The following is a 14,971-nucleotide window of genomic DNA, read 5'->3' on the forward strand; positions in this document are numbered from 1 at the left end:
AAGCTGAGGTTCATGTGCTTTTTTGACGCCCTTTTGCACAGCCGCGTGCTTGACTTCCTCTACATGGCAACATAGCTGATCCTAGTTTTAAGCAGCCCCTTTGCACAGCCGATTAACGTTAAGGAGGAAGCCTGTTGTGGGTTTTGGAAGGCGGGGGAGAGTGGGAAAGCTTTGTAAGTAGTAATAATAATAATAATAATAATAATAATAATAATAATAATAATAATAAATTTATTATTTGTACCCCGCCCATCTGGCTGGGTTTCCCCAGCCACTCTGGGCGGCTTCCACAGAGACCAAAAATACACTAAAATGTCACACATTAAAAACTTCCCAGAACAGGGCTGCCTTCAGATGTCCTCTGAATGCTAGGTAGTTGTTAATCGCTTTGACATCTGATGGGAGGGCGTTCCACAGGGCGGGCGCCACTACCGAGAAGGCCCTCTGCCTGGTTCCCTATAGCTTTGCTTCTCGCCATGAGGGAACCGCCAGAAGGCCCTTGGCGCTGGACCTCAGCGTCCGGGCGGAACGATGGGGGTGGAGACGCTCCTTCAGGTATACTGGACACAGGCCAGCTGTGTACAGTGGGACCTCGGGTTAAGAACTTAATTCGTTCTGGAGGTCTTTTCTTAACCTGAAACTGTTCTTAACCTGAAGCACCACTTTAGCTAATGGGGCCTCCTGCTGCGCCGCCACTTCACGATTTCTGTTCTCATCCTAAAGCAAAGTTCTTAACCCGAGGTACTATTTCTGGGTTAACCTGAAGCGTCTGTAACCTGAAGCATATGTAACCCGAGGTACCACTGTACCCAGGGCATCATCATCATCATCATCATCATCATCATCATTTTATTATTTATACCCTGCCCATCTGGCTGGGTTTCCCCAGCCACTCTGGGCAGAGCAGTAAAAGCAGAATAAAACATCAAACACTACTGTTGTCTGTGCCTGGGATTTAACATAGTGTTGGTGAAGATTGCCACCTATTGAAATACATACTGTATACTCAGTTCACTGTGTATTTAAAAGAACAATTTCCCAAATAATCCTGGCTTAAGTCTGCTTAATTTCCGAGGTTGTCTAATGGAAGTTCAGCACAAAGTGAAATGACCTTTGATGACTGCTAGTGTTTAGAAAGGAAACCTGCATTCTTCCCACAGTGAAATTATAGACAAGCGGCCAGAGCTCAGTAGTAGAGTCATCCGGTGCCTTGTATGTAGAAGGACACTGCTATGTATTTAGAAGCATTAAACATTGCTAGATAACGAAGCATTTCAGTGGCTAGGTAGTTCAATTCTTTGCAATCAGCAGGCATAGAAGGCCGATTTAGCAGACTGCCTCGGCCTTTGAGAGTTTCTTCTCATTAGAATCAGTAGCCTATGTTCTACTATGGTGCAAATTTTTAAATATGTTTGTAAGATCCTAATTTATCTCCTGGCTACTTTCTCTACACTTGGGGAACTCAGTTGAATTTTCTGCTTCAGTTTTGATGGCGGAGGGCAGACTTAAGATTACAGAAACTATAGCTAAGTTTCTCACTGTAGTCATCAAAACAAGACAATGACCGATAAAGGGAAGATAAGTTCTGAGTCAAGACTATCTGTATTCTCAAATGATTTTTGATCGTAGATTATTTAAAAGGCGCAATCTTTGGGGATGTATATTGTATTTCCCTCTTCTGTGGCTGTCTTGATAACCTTTATATGATGTTTATGGTCCATAGAACCACGTAAACTAAGCTACCTATAGAATTTCAGACAGCCTCAGTTAAACAGCATTTTGCATAGCTCTGCTATGAGAGAGCTCCTCTCAGAAGTGGTTCCATGCTGAAATTGGTAGAATCTGAGAGATATCAAAATGACATGGTCATTTTGTATGCCCAGGTCTAAGATTGCCCTTCTGTCTGAAATAATCAGCCTAGCTTCAAATGAGCCTGGGGGGCCACCGCCCTTGTGGAGACAATTCTAACTCATTGCAAAAGAAATGTTTATTATTATCTGCCAATGTGTGCCTCCGAAGAGCTGACCACATTCATTAAATATCTATCTATCTGTAGCTTTTTTACAGGCAATGGAACAGGGTTTGAGGCATTTATTGCGTGTTCAGGAATGCTAGTGGTTGCTGTGTGTACGAAGAAGGAATATGCGACCGTGATGCTGTCGGATCATTGCTTCTGTGATTCTCTGTGGGTAAGAGAGACTGTTTCAGCTGACCTTGTTGTAATGCAATAGGTAAAGGTAAAGGGACCCCTGACCATTAGATCCAGTCATGACCGACTCTGGGGTTGCGGCGCTCATCTCGCTTTATTGGCCGAGGGAGCCGGCATACAGCTTCCGGGTCACATGGCCAGCATGACTAAGCCACTTCTGGCGAACCAGAGCAGCGCACGGAAACGCCCTTTACCTTCCTGCCAGAGCGGTACCTATTTATCTACTTGCACTTTGATGTGCTTTCAAACTGCTAGGTTGGCAGGAGCAGGGACCGAGCAACGGGAGCTCACCCCGTCGCGGGGATTCGAACCGCCAACCTTCTGATCGGCAAGTCCTAGGCTCTGTGGTTTAACCCACAGCGCCACCCGCTTCCCTGTAATGCGATAGGACCCTTTTAAAAAGTGGACTCTCTGTTGGTAGGCACTGGGAATTCCCTCTCAGGATAAGATAACTGACCAAGTTCAAATGACCGGCTTTCGGGTTAATGCACAAAACCTTTCCCCAGATTCTCCATTCTCATGCCATCCCTTCCTTCCTATGTTCTTGGCATAGTGTCTTCAATTAACCATAGTTCCCAACGATGTCCGACTGGAAAAGTATGATCATTGGGTTTGGAGCGACATAAACCAGCTTTGGACCATGTTTTGAGATGCTGACTTGCTCCAGACTTGGCTCAGATGTAACAGGAAACCATGGTTTATTATAGCTTGCCATTTTTTTCTTTATTCCGTAGCCGAAGACTGCATGTATGGACACAAAACTCATTCATATCTTGCCTTCTTAAGCAAAGATATTATCATCTGAAGGCAGTCATCATGTAAAGATGTAACGACATCCTTGCCATCCCCAAGTCTCACTAATCTAGTCTGTGTAGGTCACAATTTGGGGTCCCTGCCTGACTGTTGTTAAATCTGATTAAGATGAACCCACGGAGGCTCCTAAACCTTATTGCATTTCTTAGGTTTAATCAGTTCTTAGGAGTGTCTCTGCATGCATTGTACCAAGGATTAACAATGCTTGGATGGCACAACATTCCTGGGTATAGGAAAGGTGAGAGGAATTTGAGCATGATAGGACAGAGATGCAAGACTTGCTCCTCAGTGAGCATTACCGTATTTTTCGCTCTATAGGACGCACCAGAGAATAAGACGCACCTAGTTTTGGGGGGAGCAAAACAAGAAGAAGAAAAATTTGAATCCCAGAAGCCAGAACAGCAAGAGGGATCTGGCTTCTGGGATGCTGTGTGGCTGTTCTGGCTTCTGGGATAACAGCGCCAAGCCTCTTCAGGGCAGCGGGATGAAGGCTCCCCCTGCCCGGAAGAGGCTAAGGCAGAAGACAGGGCAGGGGCCTCGCTGAAGGGGCGCTGCGCAGTTCTCCCTCTTTGCGCAGCGCCACTCCTTTGCAGGAGAGGTGCTGCACAGAGAGGGAGAACTGCGCAGCGCCCCTTCAAGCGAAGCTGGAGAAGGAACAGGAGGAGACCCTTCTGTTCCTCCTCTGGCTTCCAGGACAGGCGCCTCGCTGAAGCTTTCTGCTGCTCCCCGCAGCTTGTGGGATTGGCAGTGGGGAACGCTGAGCTTCCCTCCCCGTGCTTGTGGGGCTGGCGAGGGAAGCCCGGGTCCCCCTCCCAGCCCCAGGGACCACACATTCGCTCCATAAGACGCACAGACATTTCCCCTTAGATTTTAGGAGGGAAAAAGTGCGTCTTATGGAGCGAAAAATACGGTACGTCTCTCTCAGACCAATGAGAAAATCTAGGTCTATTCCTAGTGATCTGATAAGTAATCTACTGCAATTGTTTATTTTATTTCTTTCACGGAGATGGATGCATATAGATAGATAATGTTCCTGGGTGCAAAATCTAGCAACAATTAGCCACTTGTAACTCCTCCATAGAATTAATAATGATGATGACTAAAAAATATTATCATTTTTTTTCAACAGCACAACATAAGCATTGTTCATATGCCCGGGAAGAGGCCCTTTGGTCAAAGCCTTGTATATATTTATGTGAATGGACAGCAGAAGATCTCGGCGCCCCTCAGATTTCCTGCCATGAATGAAGTAAGTCTGTGTTTTTGTCACACCTCACTTTCCCCCTGCATAGAATATGGACCTTTAGCTTTCATTGTGGATGCATAAAGAAAAAAACTATGCAACAAGTGAGTTTGTCACATCAGCTTTTGCTTACTGACTATGGTCGCCTATAAACTGGATAGTCAAGGAAGATTCTCCAAAATGATCAGCATGTTCTGAAAGTGGTAATGAGATTATCAGCCGAGACCTGTAAAGTGAAATACCTTTTATTACACCTGTACGCAGATAATTATACTGGCTTCCAGTAGGTTGTCAGGCTCAATGACCTGGGGTCATTTACCTTTACCTTTTACCTGTCAGGCTCAACTCAAATCTTGTGGTATTCTGCTCATGGAAGACTGTTTCTTTTTCTTTTCTTTTTTCCCCTTTTTCAAATTCTTTATTAGATCCAAAACAGTATAACAAAAACAATCAGTGGATATTGAAGACAAAATAAAAAAAGCCATTCATTCCTTGATTGATACTTATTTTTTACATCATTTTGTAATAACGTGACCTCCGTTCTTCCCATTATGTTCCTGAATTCGATTCCTTAAATACGCACATGACTATATTTTCTCCATATTGTTTAGCTTACTTAAAATTATATAAAGTTGTGCTATTTACACACAGAAACTCAATCAAAGCCTGCCAGCAGATTAATATTTTAACAGTGTTCTTTTACATAGGTAAAGGTAAAGGTACCCCTGACCATTAGGTTCAGTCGCAGACAACTCTGGGGTTGCGGTGCTCATCTCACTCTATAGGCCAAGGGAGCCGGCGTTTGTCCGCAGACAGTTTTTCCGGGTCATGTGGCACCAGAGCAGCGCACGGAAACACCGTTTACCTTCCCGCAGGAGCAGTACCTATTTATCTACTTGCACTTTGATGTGCTTTTGAACTGCTAGGTTGAGGGGCAGTATTTCAATAGGAGTAGGAAAATAAGAGTACCCCTGAACATTTTTTTTTAGAAATTTAGCACCGCACATAATAGATAAGTGTTTGTATGTGTACATATACCTATATGAAATTTTATTAAAGATATTTTACCCTGCCTTTGTATTAAAATGCTTAAGGCAGCTTACAGTCATTTAAAAGACAACTTAAAAAAACAAGGAACAAAAGCCGTAGCTCATAACCAGTGGCAAGAGACAGGAGATAAAACTAGTTGAAATTAGCATGCTAAGGAGATTAAAGGTATCACTTGAGAGGCCAAATGTTTGTCAAAAGCCTGAGATCTTCACGCAGTGATAATTTTGGCCCTTTATGGCTATCTGTTTGTATGTGCCAAACTGCATTTAATTTACTAATTTGTGATATGTGTTGTTGTTTTTTGCCACATGGGGGAAATTCTCCAGTCTTTCACTTCTTGCTGCATTGGTTCTGCTGGCCAAAGGACAACTACTCCACCGCCATCCCAGATCCCAGATCCGCCTTTTTCATCCCCTGCTCTGCCCCATCGGACGTCGCTCGGTGGTATTCTTAGCCCAGGCAGCTGGAGTGGGCTGCTGGGCAAGCCGGAACACATCACTAAGCTGATCTCAGCAGGAACGCAGGACAGCGAGTGGGGATGCCCCACCTCTCTCGAAGGCCAGCTTGGATCAGTTATCATATTTCATGAAGCCTTGCAGCCTACTCATGTGAAAGCGTTGTATTTGGCAGGTGAGCATTCCGAAGCGCAGTTTGGTTTTTCACATTGAAATTTTACAGAGATATATCAAACATAAATAATCAAAAACAAGATTCCAAGGAATCTGCTGGATTTCCTCCCCTTTGTGGGTCCTGTTGTTAAGCATTTCCTTCTGCATCTTTTACAATAGTCCAAATCTTTTACATCTCCATTGTATCCATAATTCACCCTTAAACTACAAGTGATATTCCAATCCTACTAACAATTTTAACTGTTTACAGTGGTCTTTAAGATAAGTTATAAATTTTCCCCATTCCTTATTAAAATTATGGTCTTCCTAATTTTTTATTCTTCTGGTATTTTAGCCATTTCAGCATAGTCCATCCGCCATTCTTCTCTGGTAGGGACTTTGTTTTCTTTTCATCTCTGGAAAGTGCAGTTTACTTTGGGTATTTTGACCCCTCTTCTGTTGTTCTTAAGTTTTAGTCTGCCTAGGAATCTCTTTTGTTTCCAGTTGCTATGGTCTATTATTATGAATAATAATTAATTAAATTTCTGTATTGCCCTTCATCTGAGGCTCACAGGCCGGTTTGCAAATCTCTGAACTGGCATAGTTCTTCCGCTGTCTAGTCCCTGCTTTTATAAAGGTTAAAGTAAAGGTAAAGGTACCCCTGCCCATACGGGCCAGTCGTGTCCGACTCTGGAGTTGCACGCCCATCTCGCTTAAGAGGCCGAGGGCCAGCGCTGTCCGGAGACACTTCTGGGTCACGTGGCCAGCGCGACGAAGCTGCTCTGGCTAGCCTGCACCAGCGCAGCACACGGAAACGCCGTTTACCTTCCCGCTAGAAAGCGGTACCTATTTATCTACTTGTACTTAGGGGTGCTTTCGAAATGCTAGGTGGGCAGGAGCTGGGACCGAACGACGGGAGCTCACCCCATCACGGGGATTCGAACCGCCAACCATGCGATCGGCAAGTCCTAGGTCTGAGGTTTTACCCACAGCACCACCCGTGTCCCCCAATATAAAGGTTAATTTGCCCCAATTTAGTCTCAATTGTTTTCTCTACCTTCTTCTTTTTTGCTAACTTTATTTCTCACAGAAATGTGTGTTCATAAACACACGCAAACAGTTCTGCGATTTGCACTTGATTTTCATAACTAGCTTCACACTCATATTACAAATGGAACTCTGGTTACGCTTTAGCCGTGTGTGTCATCTGTGCCAATATAAGAGTTGAGCACATTAAAGTTGGCAAATGGAATGGGCATCTGTATTACTATCCCATTAAGTAACCACTGAGCCTCTTGGGCTTGCCGATCAGAAGGTCGGCAGTTCGAATCCCTGCGATGGGGTGAGTTCCTTTCCTCTGCACCAGCTCCTGCCAACCTATAAGTTTGAAAGCACGCCAGTGCAAGTAGATAAATAGGTACTACTGCGGCGGGAAGGTAAACGGCATTTCTGTGCACTTTGGTTTCCGTCGCGGTGTTCTGTTGTGCCAGAAGCTTTGTCCTGCTGGCCACATGACCCGGAAAGCTGTCTGTGGACAAATGGCGGCTCCATTGGTCTGAAAGCGAGATGTGCGCTGCAACCCCATAGTCGCCTTTGTCTGGACTTAACCGTCCAGGGGTCCTTTCCCTTTCCCTTTTTACTTAGGTGTGAACCACAATTGGTGACAAATATAATGAATGAAATAGTTGCTTCTATTTAGGGAACTCGTAAAACCTTTTATTGGCATCACACACAAAATCCAAAACAAAACAAATCAATACAGAATTATCCCTTCCCCAGTGACACGAAATATTTGCTGAATGAAAGGAGGTAGAGCAGTCTATTGTCACATCTCACGGTCTTCAGGGAGATCTGCAGTGTATTTCGATGACAAAAAACCAAAATGAGATATTTAGTGACTAACTTGGTGAGTTCCTGATCATTCCCCAGTAATAGAAAATGTATGACCTCTGACTCTGGTTTCCATTTGGGGATACAGAGTTGATCTAGAAATTGCTGGCGGAGATCAGCATATAGTTTACAATTGAGAGCCATATGTGTAAGGGTTTCCACCAGGGGGTCTTCGCATGGGCAAGTTCTTTCTCCTTCCACCCTGCCTAAGAACCATCCCCAAAGGAGGTTTGATGGATTTGAATTAAACCTGGCCAGCGAAAATGCCCTTCTTTCTTGAGGGTTAAGCAGAAATTCAAGGTAATTATGGTTAGTTTCATGTGCCCAAGAAAGTTGAAAATAAAGAGGGGAATGGTGATTTATTTATTTCAAAACCACATGTGTCATTCCCCCCCCTTTTCTTCTGTTTTCATCTGCATCTGGGCTGTTATATACCGTATTTTTTGCTCTATAAGACTCACTTTTTCCTTCCTAAAAAGTAAGGGGAAATGTGTGTGCGTCTTATGGAGCGAATGCAGGCTGCACAGCTATCCCAGAAGCCAGAACAGCAAGAGGGATCACTGCTTTCACTGCGCAGCGATCCCTCTTGCTGTTCTGGTTTCTGAGATTCAGAATATTTTTTTTCTTGTTTTCCTCCTCCAAAAACTAGGTGCGTCTTGTGGTCTGGTGCGTCTTATAGAGCGAAAAATACGGTATTTTGTCTGTCCAGCTTCATACCACTTGTTACATACATACTATGGGGCCAGTGGTCCCAGAGAGAGAGATGAACTTCTACATTTGCTTCAAAAGAAACATCCAGCCAGGCCGGAGGAACAGGGAGGGTATGTGTGTGTGTGTAGAAATGGTTTTGAGATGTGAGATACATTGAGATGCGCCTTCAGCTCTCTCGATAGGCAGCTTTGCTTCACATGGATCTCTCTTGCTAGATTGGGGAGTAGGTGTTAAGTCAGGCTGTTGGCACAAATGTTAAACCTATTATGGCTTTTTGTCTCTCTCTCTCTCTCTCCCCCCCCCCCCCAATATTTTGAAGGTCCAAACTGCTTAACTCCATGGAAATCTCAAGAGTCCGAAACAGCCGATTTGCCCAGTAAAATGCTTCTTCATTATACACCCAAGGTAGGAACTCCATTTTCCTGTAGTTTTGCTTTGATGGCTTTAGAAGAGGATTATACAAATATGGTGAGGATACCACCAGCTTTAGCCATGATAACTAAGCAGAATTTCGGTACAGTGGTACCTTGGTTCTCAAACGCCTTGGTACTCAAACGACTTGGAACCCAAACACTGCAAACCCCAGAAGGAAGTGTTCTGGTTTGCGAACTTTTTTCAGAAGCCGAATGTGCTCCCTTTTGAGTTTTACACTTCCGTTTTGAGAGTTACGCATCTGATTTGAGTGCCACACTTTTTGAGTGTTACGCTGAGGTCTGTCTGGTTTTGCTATTTATTTTGCATTTTTGTGGCTCTTTTTGTGTTTGTTTTTGTGAGTGTGTGGAGCCCAGGTCAGCTACTAATTGATTGATTGATTGATTGATTGTGTCACTGCAGTACATTGTTTATTGCTTTCATTTTATGGATCGATGGTCTCGTTAGATAGTAAAATTCACGTTAAATTGCTGTTTTAGGGGTTGCTTTTAAAAGGCTGGAACGGATTAATTCATTTTGCATTACTTTCTGTGGGAAAGCGCGCCTTGGTTTTGGAATGGACTTCTGGAACAGATTAAGTTTGAGAACCAAGGTACCACTGTACAGTGCCTGAGCTTATTTGTTAAAGAGTGCTTAGCTCATTTTCTCCTATTTTTTGGACAGGCTTGCAGAAGCCCAATATGCCTTGACCTTTCCCCCAATCTTCTACATGGAAGGCTAACAGGGAACAAAGTGGTGAACTGGGACATTAAGGTAAACATCTCCAATGGCTTGTAATGATTGTGGGATTCTATAAGGGTTTGGATTATATTATGTGTATGAGAAATGACCACCCAGAGAGCCACTGTGGTGTAGTGGTTAAGAGCGGTAGATTCGTAATCTGGGGAACCGGGTTCGCGTCCCCGCTCCTCCACATGCAGCTGCTGGGTGACCTTGGGCTAGTCACGTTTCTCTGAAGTCTCTCAGCCCCACTCGCCTCACAGAGTGTTTCTTGTGGGGGAGGAAGGGAAAGGAGAAGGTTAGCCGCTTTGAGACTCCTTTGGGTAGTGATAAAGCAATATATCAAATCCAAACTCTTCTTAATGTTTTGGTGGAGCTAATGGTCTCAATCCTCTCTCTCTCTGTGTGTGTGTGTTTCTAAGACCAAAGCAGGGATGGGGAGAGTAGATGGAAAGCGAAAAACTTGGCAGGGGAGATCAGTAGAGATACCTTGGAGGTGCTTTACAAAAGGATACATAAAATCTTGACACTTTCATAGCAATGCAATCCTATGCAGTTCTATTTAGAGATAAGTCTTTTGTTGTTGTTTAGTCGTTTAGTCGTGTCCGACCCTTCGTGACCCCGTGGACCAGAGCACTCCAGGCACTCCTGTCTTCCACTGCCTCCCGCAGTTTGGTCAGACTCATGGTTGTACTGTGTGTGTAAAGAATTGTGAGTTTCTAAAGGCAAGTCTGCAGTGCAACTTTCTGCAGTCACAGAAAGTGACACAGAGTGGCTGGGGAAACTCAGCCAGATGGGCGGGGTATAAATAATAAATTATTATTATTATTATTATTATTATTATTACTACTACTACTACAGTAAGCAGGAAGAGCGTGTGTTGACTCTTGACATCTGGGTTGTAGATTCTCCCAATTGGGGCCCAGGTGGCGCTGTGGTCTAAACCACTGAGTCTTTTGGGCTTGCCAATCAGAAGGTTGGCGGTTCGAATCCCCATGACGGGGTCAGCTCCCATTGCTTTATCCCAGCTTTCTGTCAACCTAGCAGTTCGAAAGCACGCCATTGCGAGTAGATACATATGTGCCGCTGCGGTGGGAAGGTAAACAGCATTTCCGTGTGCTCTGGTTTCCATCACGGTGTTCCTTTGTGCCAGAAGTGGTTTAGTCATGCTGGCCACATGACCCGGAAAAGCTGTCTGTGGACAAATGGCGACTCCCTTGGCCTGAAAGCGAGATGAGCGCCTTTGACCGAACTTAACTGTCCAGGTGTCCTTTACCTTTTTACCTTTACCTAGATTCTACCAAACGTTCAGAGGATTGGTGTAGCATAAGACCTGCCATATAGCCCAACAGAGGGTTAAGAAGTTAATTCATTAACCTGTGTGTGGTAGTTTCAGCATTTCTGCTTACTTTCTCTTCTGGAAGTGGGTTATTATTTGAGAGAAACTGAAGGGGACACAGTTGAGGTGGAGACAAAACCTGTCTCTCACTCTAGATTACGGGGACCAAAGTGGCACGAGAAGGGGGAAAGTTTTGCCTCTGCTTCCATGGCATCCCCACTTGCAGTCCCATACATTTCCCACAAATAAATCCAATGTTTTTAGGAATAATAATAATAATAATAATAATAATAATAATAATAATAATAATAATTTATTTATACCCTGCCTATCTGGCTGAGTTTCCCCAGCCACTCTGGGCGGCTCCCAATCGAGTGTCAAAAACAATACAGTATTAAATATTAAAAACTTCCCTAAACAGGGCTGCCTTCAGATATCTTTTAAAAGTAAGATAGCTGCTTATTTCCTTGACATCTGATGGGGGGGGCGTTCCACAGGGCGGGTGCCACTACCAAGAAGGCCCTCTGTCTGGTTCCCTGTAACCTCACTTCTCGCAATGAGGGAACTGCCAGAAGGCCCTGGGCGCTGGATCTCAGTGTCCGGACTGAACGATGGGGGTGGAGACACTCCTTCAGGAATACAGGACTGAGGCCGTTTAGGGTGCAGACAGAAAGCAGGGTGCAGTGTGATTTGCTATTAACCTCCGCATCTATATAGTATTTGCAGCTTGTTTCAGAAGCTCACAAGAATCCCAATTCACTTACAGTCGCAGATCTTTACCAAAGCTCTTTGGTTGTTGATTTCCAAACACTGACTACACATTCCTCTTCCCATCCCTTCTCTCTCTTCCCTCTCTTCCTTAAGGATATGATCAACTGCGTTGGTGGACTGAATGTGCTGTTTCCACTGCTAGAACAGATCAGCTACCTCGATGGGCAACTACCTGAGAGGCTTGATGTGGAATCGGTTGCTCCTGAATTGCAGACACCTGTAGAAGGAGATTGGGTGGTGTTAACCTCCACCAAGGCTTCGGGTAAGGCAAGAACTGTATGCATTGAGGCTTTTAAATAGCCTTCTTTATGGAAAAGCAATGCACCCAAACAACAACAAAACTTTTCTCTTGATCATTTTCTTTTTCTACTTCCACAATTCCTAACATTTTTAGCTAAAGGCCTATATTCCTTCTTCCAGAGGCTCGTTTAGAGAAGAACATTGTTGCAACTTTCATCCTGATGATAAAGCACTTTATTCAAAGGCACCCAATCAACCAGGATAATCTTGTTCACTCGCATGGAGTCGCAACCTTAGGAGCCCTGTTGCAGAAGGTATGCAGCAACTACCAACATTTAATACTAGCAATTGTACTGAGTAGGATACTTAAACCATAGTTTGTATATGTTTTCAGTTTTGGTAGACAAGTGTTGCCTTGTCAGATTCTCTGTTCACAAATATGTGCATTGTGAACCACAGTGAATCTATTGTTGTAAAGGGTGAGTCTTTTAAAAGAGGCCCCGTGGAACATGTGTATTCTGTATCCGTGGGGCCATTTTAAAGGACTCACCCTGTATATCCAAACCAGATATATTTTTCCATTGATCCATACCAAAGAACTCCAGCGTAGATCAGTGAAGTGCAATGAAAATGCTACATAATTGTATATAATTTTTTATCAAATTTTCTGTTTTACAATTTCACGTTCTCATTTTTACATCCTTAAGATATCAGTGACTTCCCTTCTCCTCTTTCCATGGTTCATTTTACATATCATAAATCCCTGCATATTTTACAGAAACTATACCATTCAGTAATTCATTATTACATCTATCATAGCTTATTTACACTGCTGAATCTATCTTAATGCTGCCAGCCTTTTTAGCTGTACACAGTTATTTCCCATATATTCAATAAACGTTTTCCAATCATCTTTAAACATATGTTCTTGTTGTTCTCTTATTCTATATGTTAAGTCTGCAAGCTGCGCATATTCTATCAACTTAAGTTGCCAATCTTCTTTGGTCGGGACTTTGTTCGTTTTCCATTTTTGGGCTAACAAAACACAGGCCGCAGTAGTGGCATACATAAATAACCTTTTTTGACACCTGGGAATTTCATTCTAAATTATCCCCTGAAATGCTACAGGATTGTAGCTCCCTGTCATTCATTAACATTAAGGGTGCATATATTAGCATTAGAGACTTGAATTTGATTTATTAAACTAAAGCTGCTACAGTCTGTTGTAATAAAATTGCAAGCCTGTAGGAAAAAATGCAAATTCAGCTGGTGCACACTACTTCTCTCAAGTCTCAAGTTGACTTCTTCCATGCAAACAAAACTGGTAGGTTTTTCGTACTAATAACGTATTTGTCATGAAGCCACTTGCTTAAAGCTGAGGCTCCAATACTTTGGCCACCTCATGAGAAGAGAAGACTCCCTGGAAAAGACCCTGATGTTGGGAAAGATGGAGGGCACAAGGAGAAGGGGACGACAGAGGACGAGATGGTTGGACAGTCTTCTCGAAGCTACCAGCATGAGTTTGACCAAACTGCGGGAGGCAGTGGAAGACAGCAGTGCCTGGCGTGCTCTGGTCCATGGGGTCACGAAGAGTCGGACACGAATAAATGACTAAACAGCAACGCTTGCTTAAATATGCAGTGGCAATATTTGTTTTGTTTTATAGTTTGTAGAACATAAAGGGATAGACGTAAATTTATCTGTCTGTTTCTTAGGTGCCAAGCAGCTTCATGGATGTGAATGTCTTGATGGCTGTCCAGTTGTTGATCGAACAGGTCTCTGTGGCGAAAAACACACCCCTTCTGCAGCAGATGTATCAACACTTGCTTTTTGACTTCAGCATCTGGAATCGGGGAGACTTCCCGTTCCGAATCGGTGAGTCTTGGCGCTATTAAAATTAACACTGAAACATAACTTGGTTTGCTGCACGTATCATAAGACACTCGCCATATATATGAAACGCTAGACTGACCTGCCCTGATGGGAAATGTTGTGTTTGTAGGTCACATCCAGTACCTTTCTACAATCATCAAAGACAGTCGGAGGCTCTTCCGAAAAAAGTATGGCGTGCAGTTTTTACTGGATACACTGAGGATCTATTATGGGTATGAAATCTTGCATCTTTCCTTAGCTTGTTGTGCATTTTAACTTTTGTATGCTTTGATGTCTGGCAGTGAATTTTTATCGATTTTATTGTTTTGTCTTAACCGCTCTGGAGAGAGAGAGAGAGAGAGAGAGAGAGAGAGAGAGAGAGAGAGAATATACTGTATTTTTCGCCCTATAGGACGCACTTTTTCCCCTCCAAAAATGAAGGGGAAATGTGTGTGCGTCCTATGGGGCGCATGACCCCTCTCGCTCTCCAGGCTTCAGGAAGCTATCCGCAAGCCATGGGAGAGCTGCCTGTTCTGGGGGCTGAGGTCGGGGGAAGCTCGGGCTTCCCCCGCCCCAGCCCTGTGCCTTGGGGGGGGGATATTTTTTTTTATTTATTTCCCCCCCAAAAAACTAAGTGTGCCCTATGGGCTGAAAAATACGGTATATATTATCTCTCTCTCTCTCTCTCTCTCTCTCTCTCTCTCTCTCTCTCTGTGTGTGTGTATGTGTGTGTGTGTATATACACACACACACACACATACAGACAGATATATATATATATATATATATATATATATATATATATGTATGTATGTATTAACATGATATAGCACAAAGCTATTTGAATGTTCAAAGTGATTGATTGATTGATTCTATTTCTATGCTGCTTTTTATTCAAATAAATCCCAAAGCGGCTTACAAACAAAAGATAAAAATAACATGATGGAGCATCACTAATACAGCATGAATCATATAGAATACAAATCCCCAGTCAAACAATCACAGATAAAACAATTACCATCTATGTAACACTATTAACAAAACAACTAAAAAAAATAAGCTAAACATCACAG

General features: G+C 43.4%; 1 protein-coding gene across 4 annotated transcripts in view; it reads left to right on the top strand.

Annotated features, from left to right (window-relative positions):
* Positions 1 to 14,971, top strand: part of NBEAL1 (neurobeachin like 1) — a 139,618-nt gene that overhangs the window by 67,406 nt on the left and 57,241 nt on the right. For all 4 annotated transcript variants that reach the window (XR_014163085.1, XM_081889448.1, XM_081889447.1 and 1 more), the window contains 9 exons: positions 2,057 to 2,189; positions 4,152 to 4,271; positions 5,642 to 5,945; positions 8,844 to 8,929; positions 9,620 to 9,709; positions 11,880 to 12,048; positions 12,207 to 12,340; positions 13,742 to 13,901; positions 14,029 to 14,131. Coding sequence is in view for 3 of the 4 variants with exons in the window: in XM_081889448.1 (XP_081745574.1) it covers positions 2,057 to 2,189; positions 4,152 to 4,271; positions 5,642 to 5,945; positions 8,844 to 8,929; positions 9,620 to 9,709; positions 11,880 to 12,048; positions 12,207 to 12,340; positions 13,742 to 13,901; positions 14,029 to 14,131 (1,299 nt within the window). In the remaining variant the exon portion in view is untranslated. The remainder of the gene's footprint in view (positions 1 to 2,056; positions 2,190 to 4,151; positions 4,272 to 5,641; positions 5,946 to 8,843; positions 8,930 to 9,619; positions 9,710 to 11,879; positions 12,049 to 12,206; positions 12,341 to 13,741; positions 13,902 to 14,028; positions 14,132 to 14,971) is intronic.

This window comes from Podarcis melisellensis (assembly GCF_964234715.1).
Source record: "Podarcis melisellensis genome assembly, chromosome: 1".
Taxonomy (NCBI): domain Eukaryota; kingdom Metazoa; phylum Chordata; class Lepidosauria; order Squamata; family Lacertidae; genus Podarcis; species Podarcis melisellensis.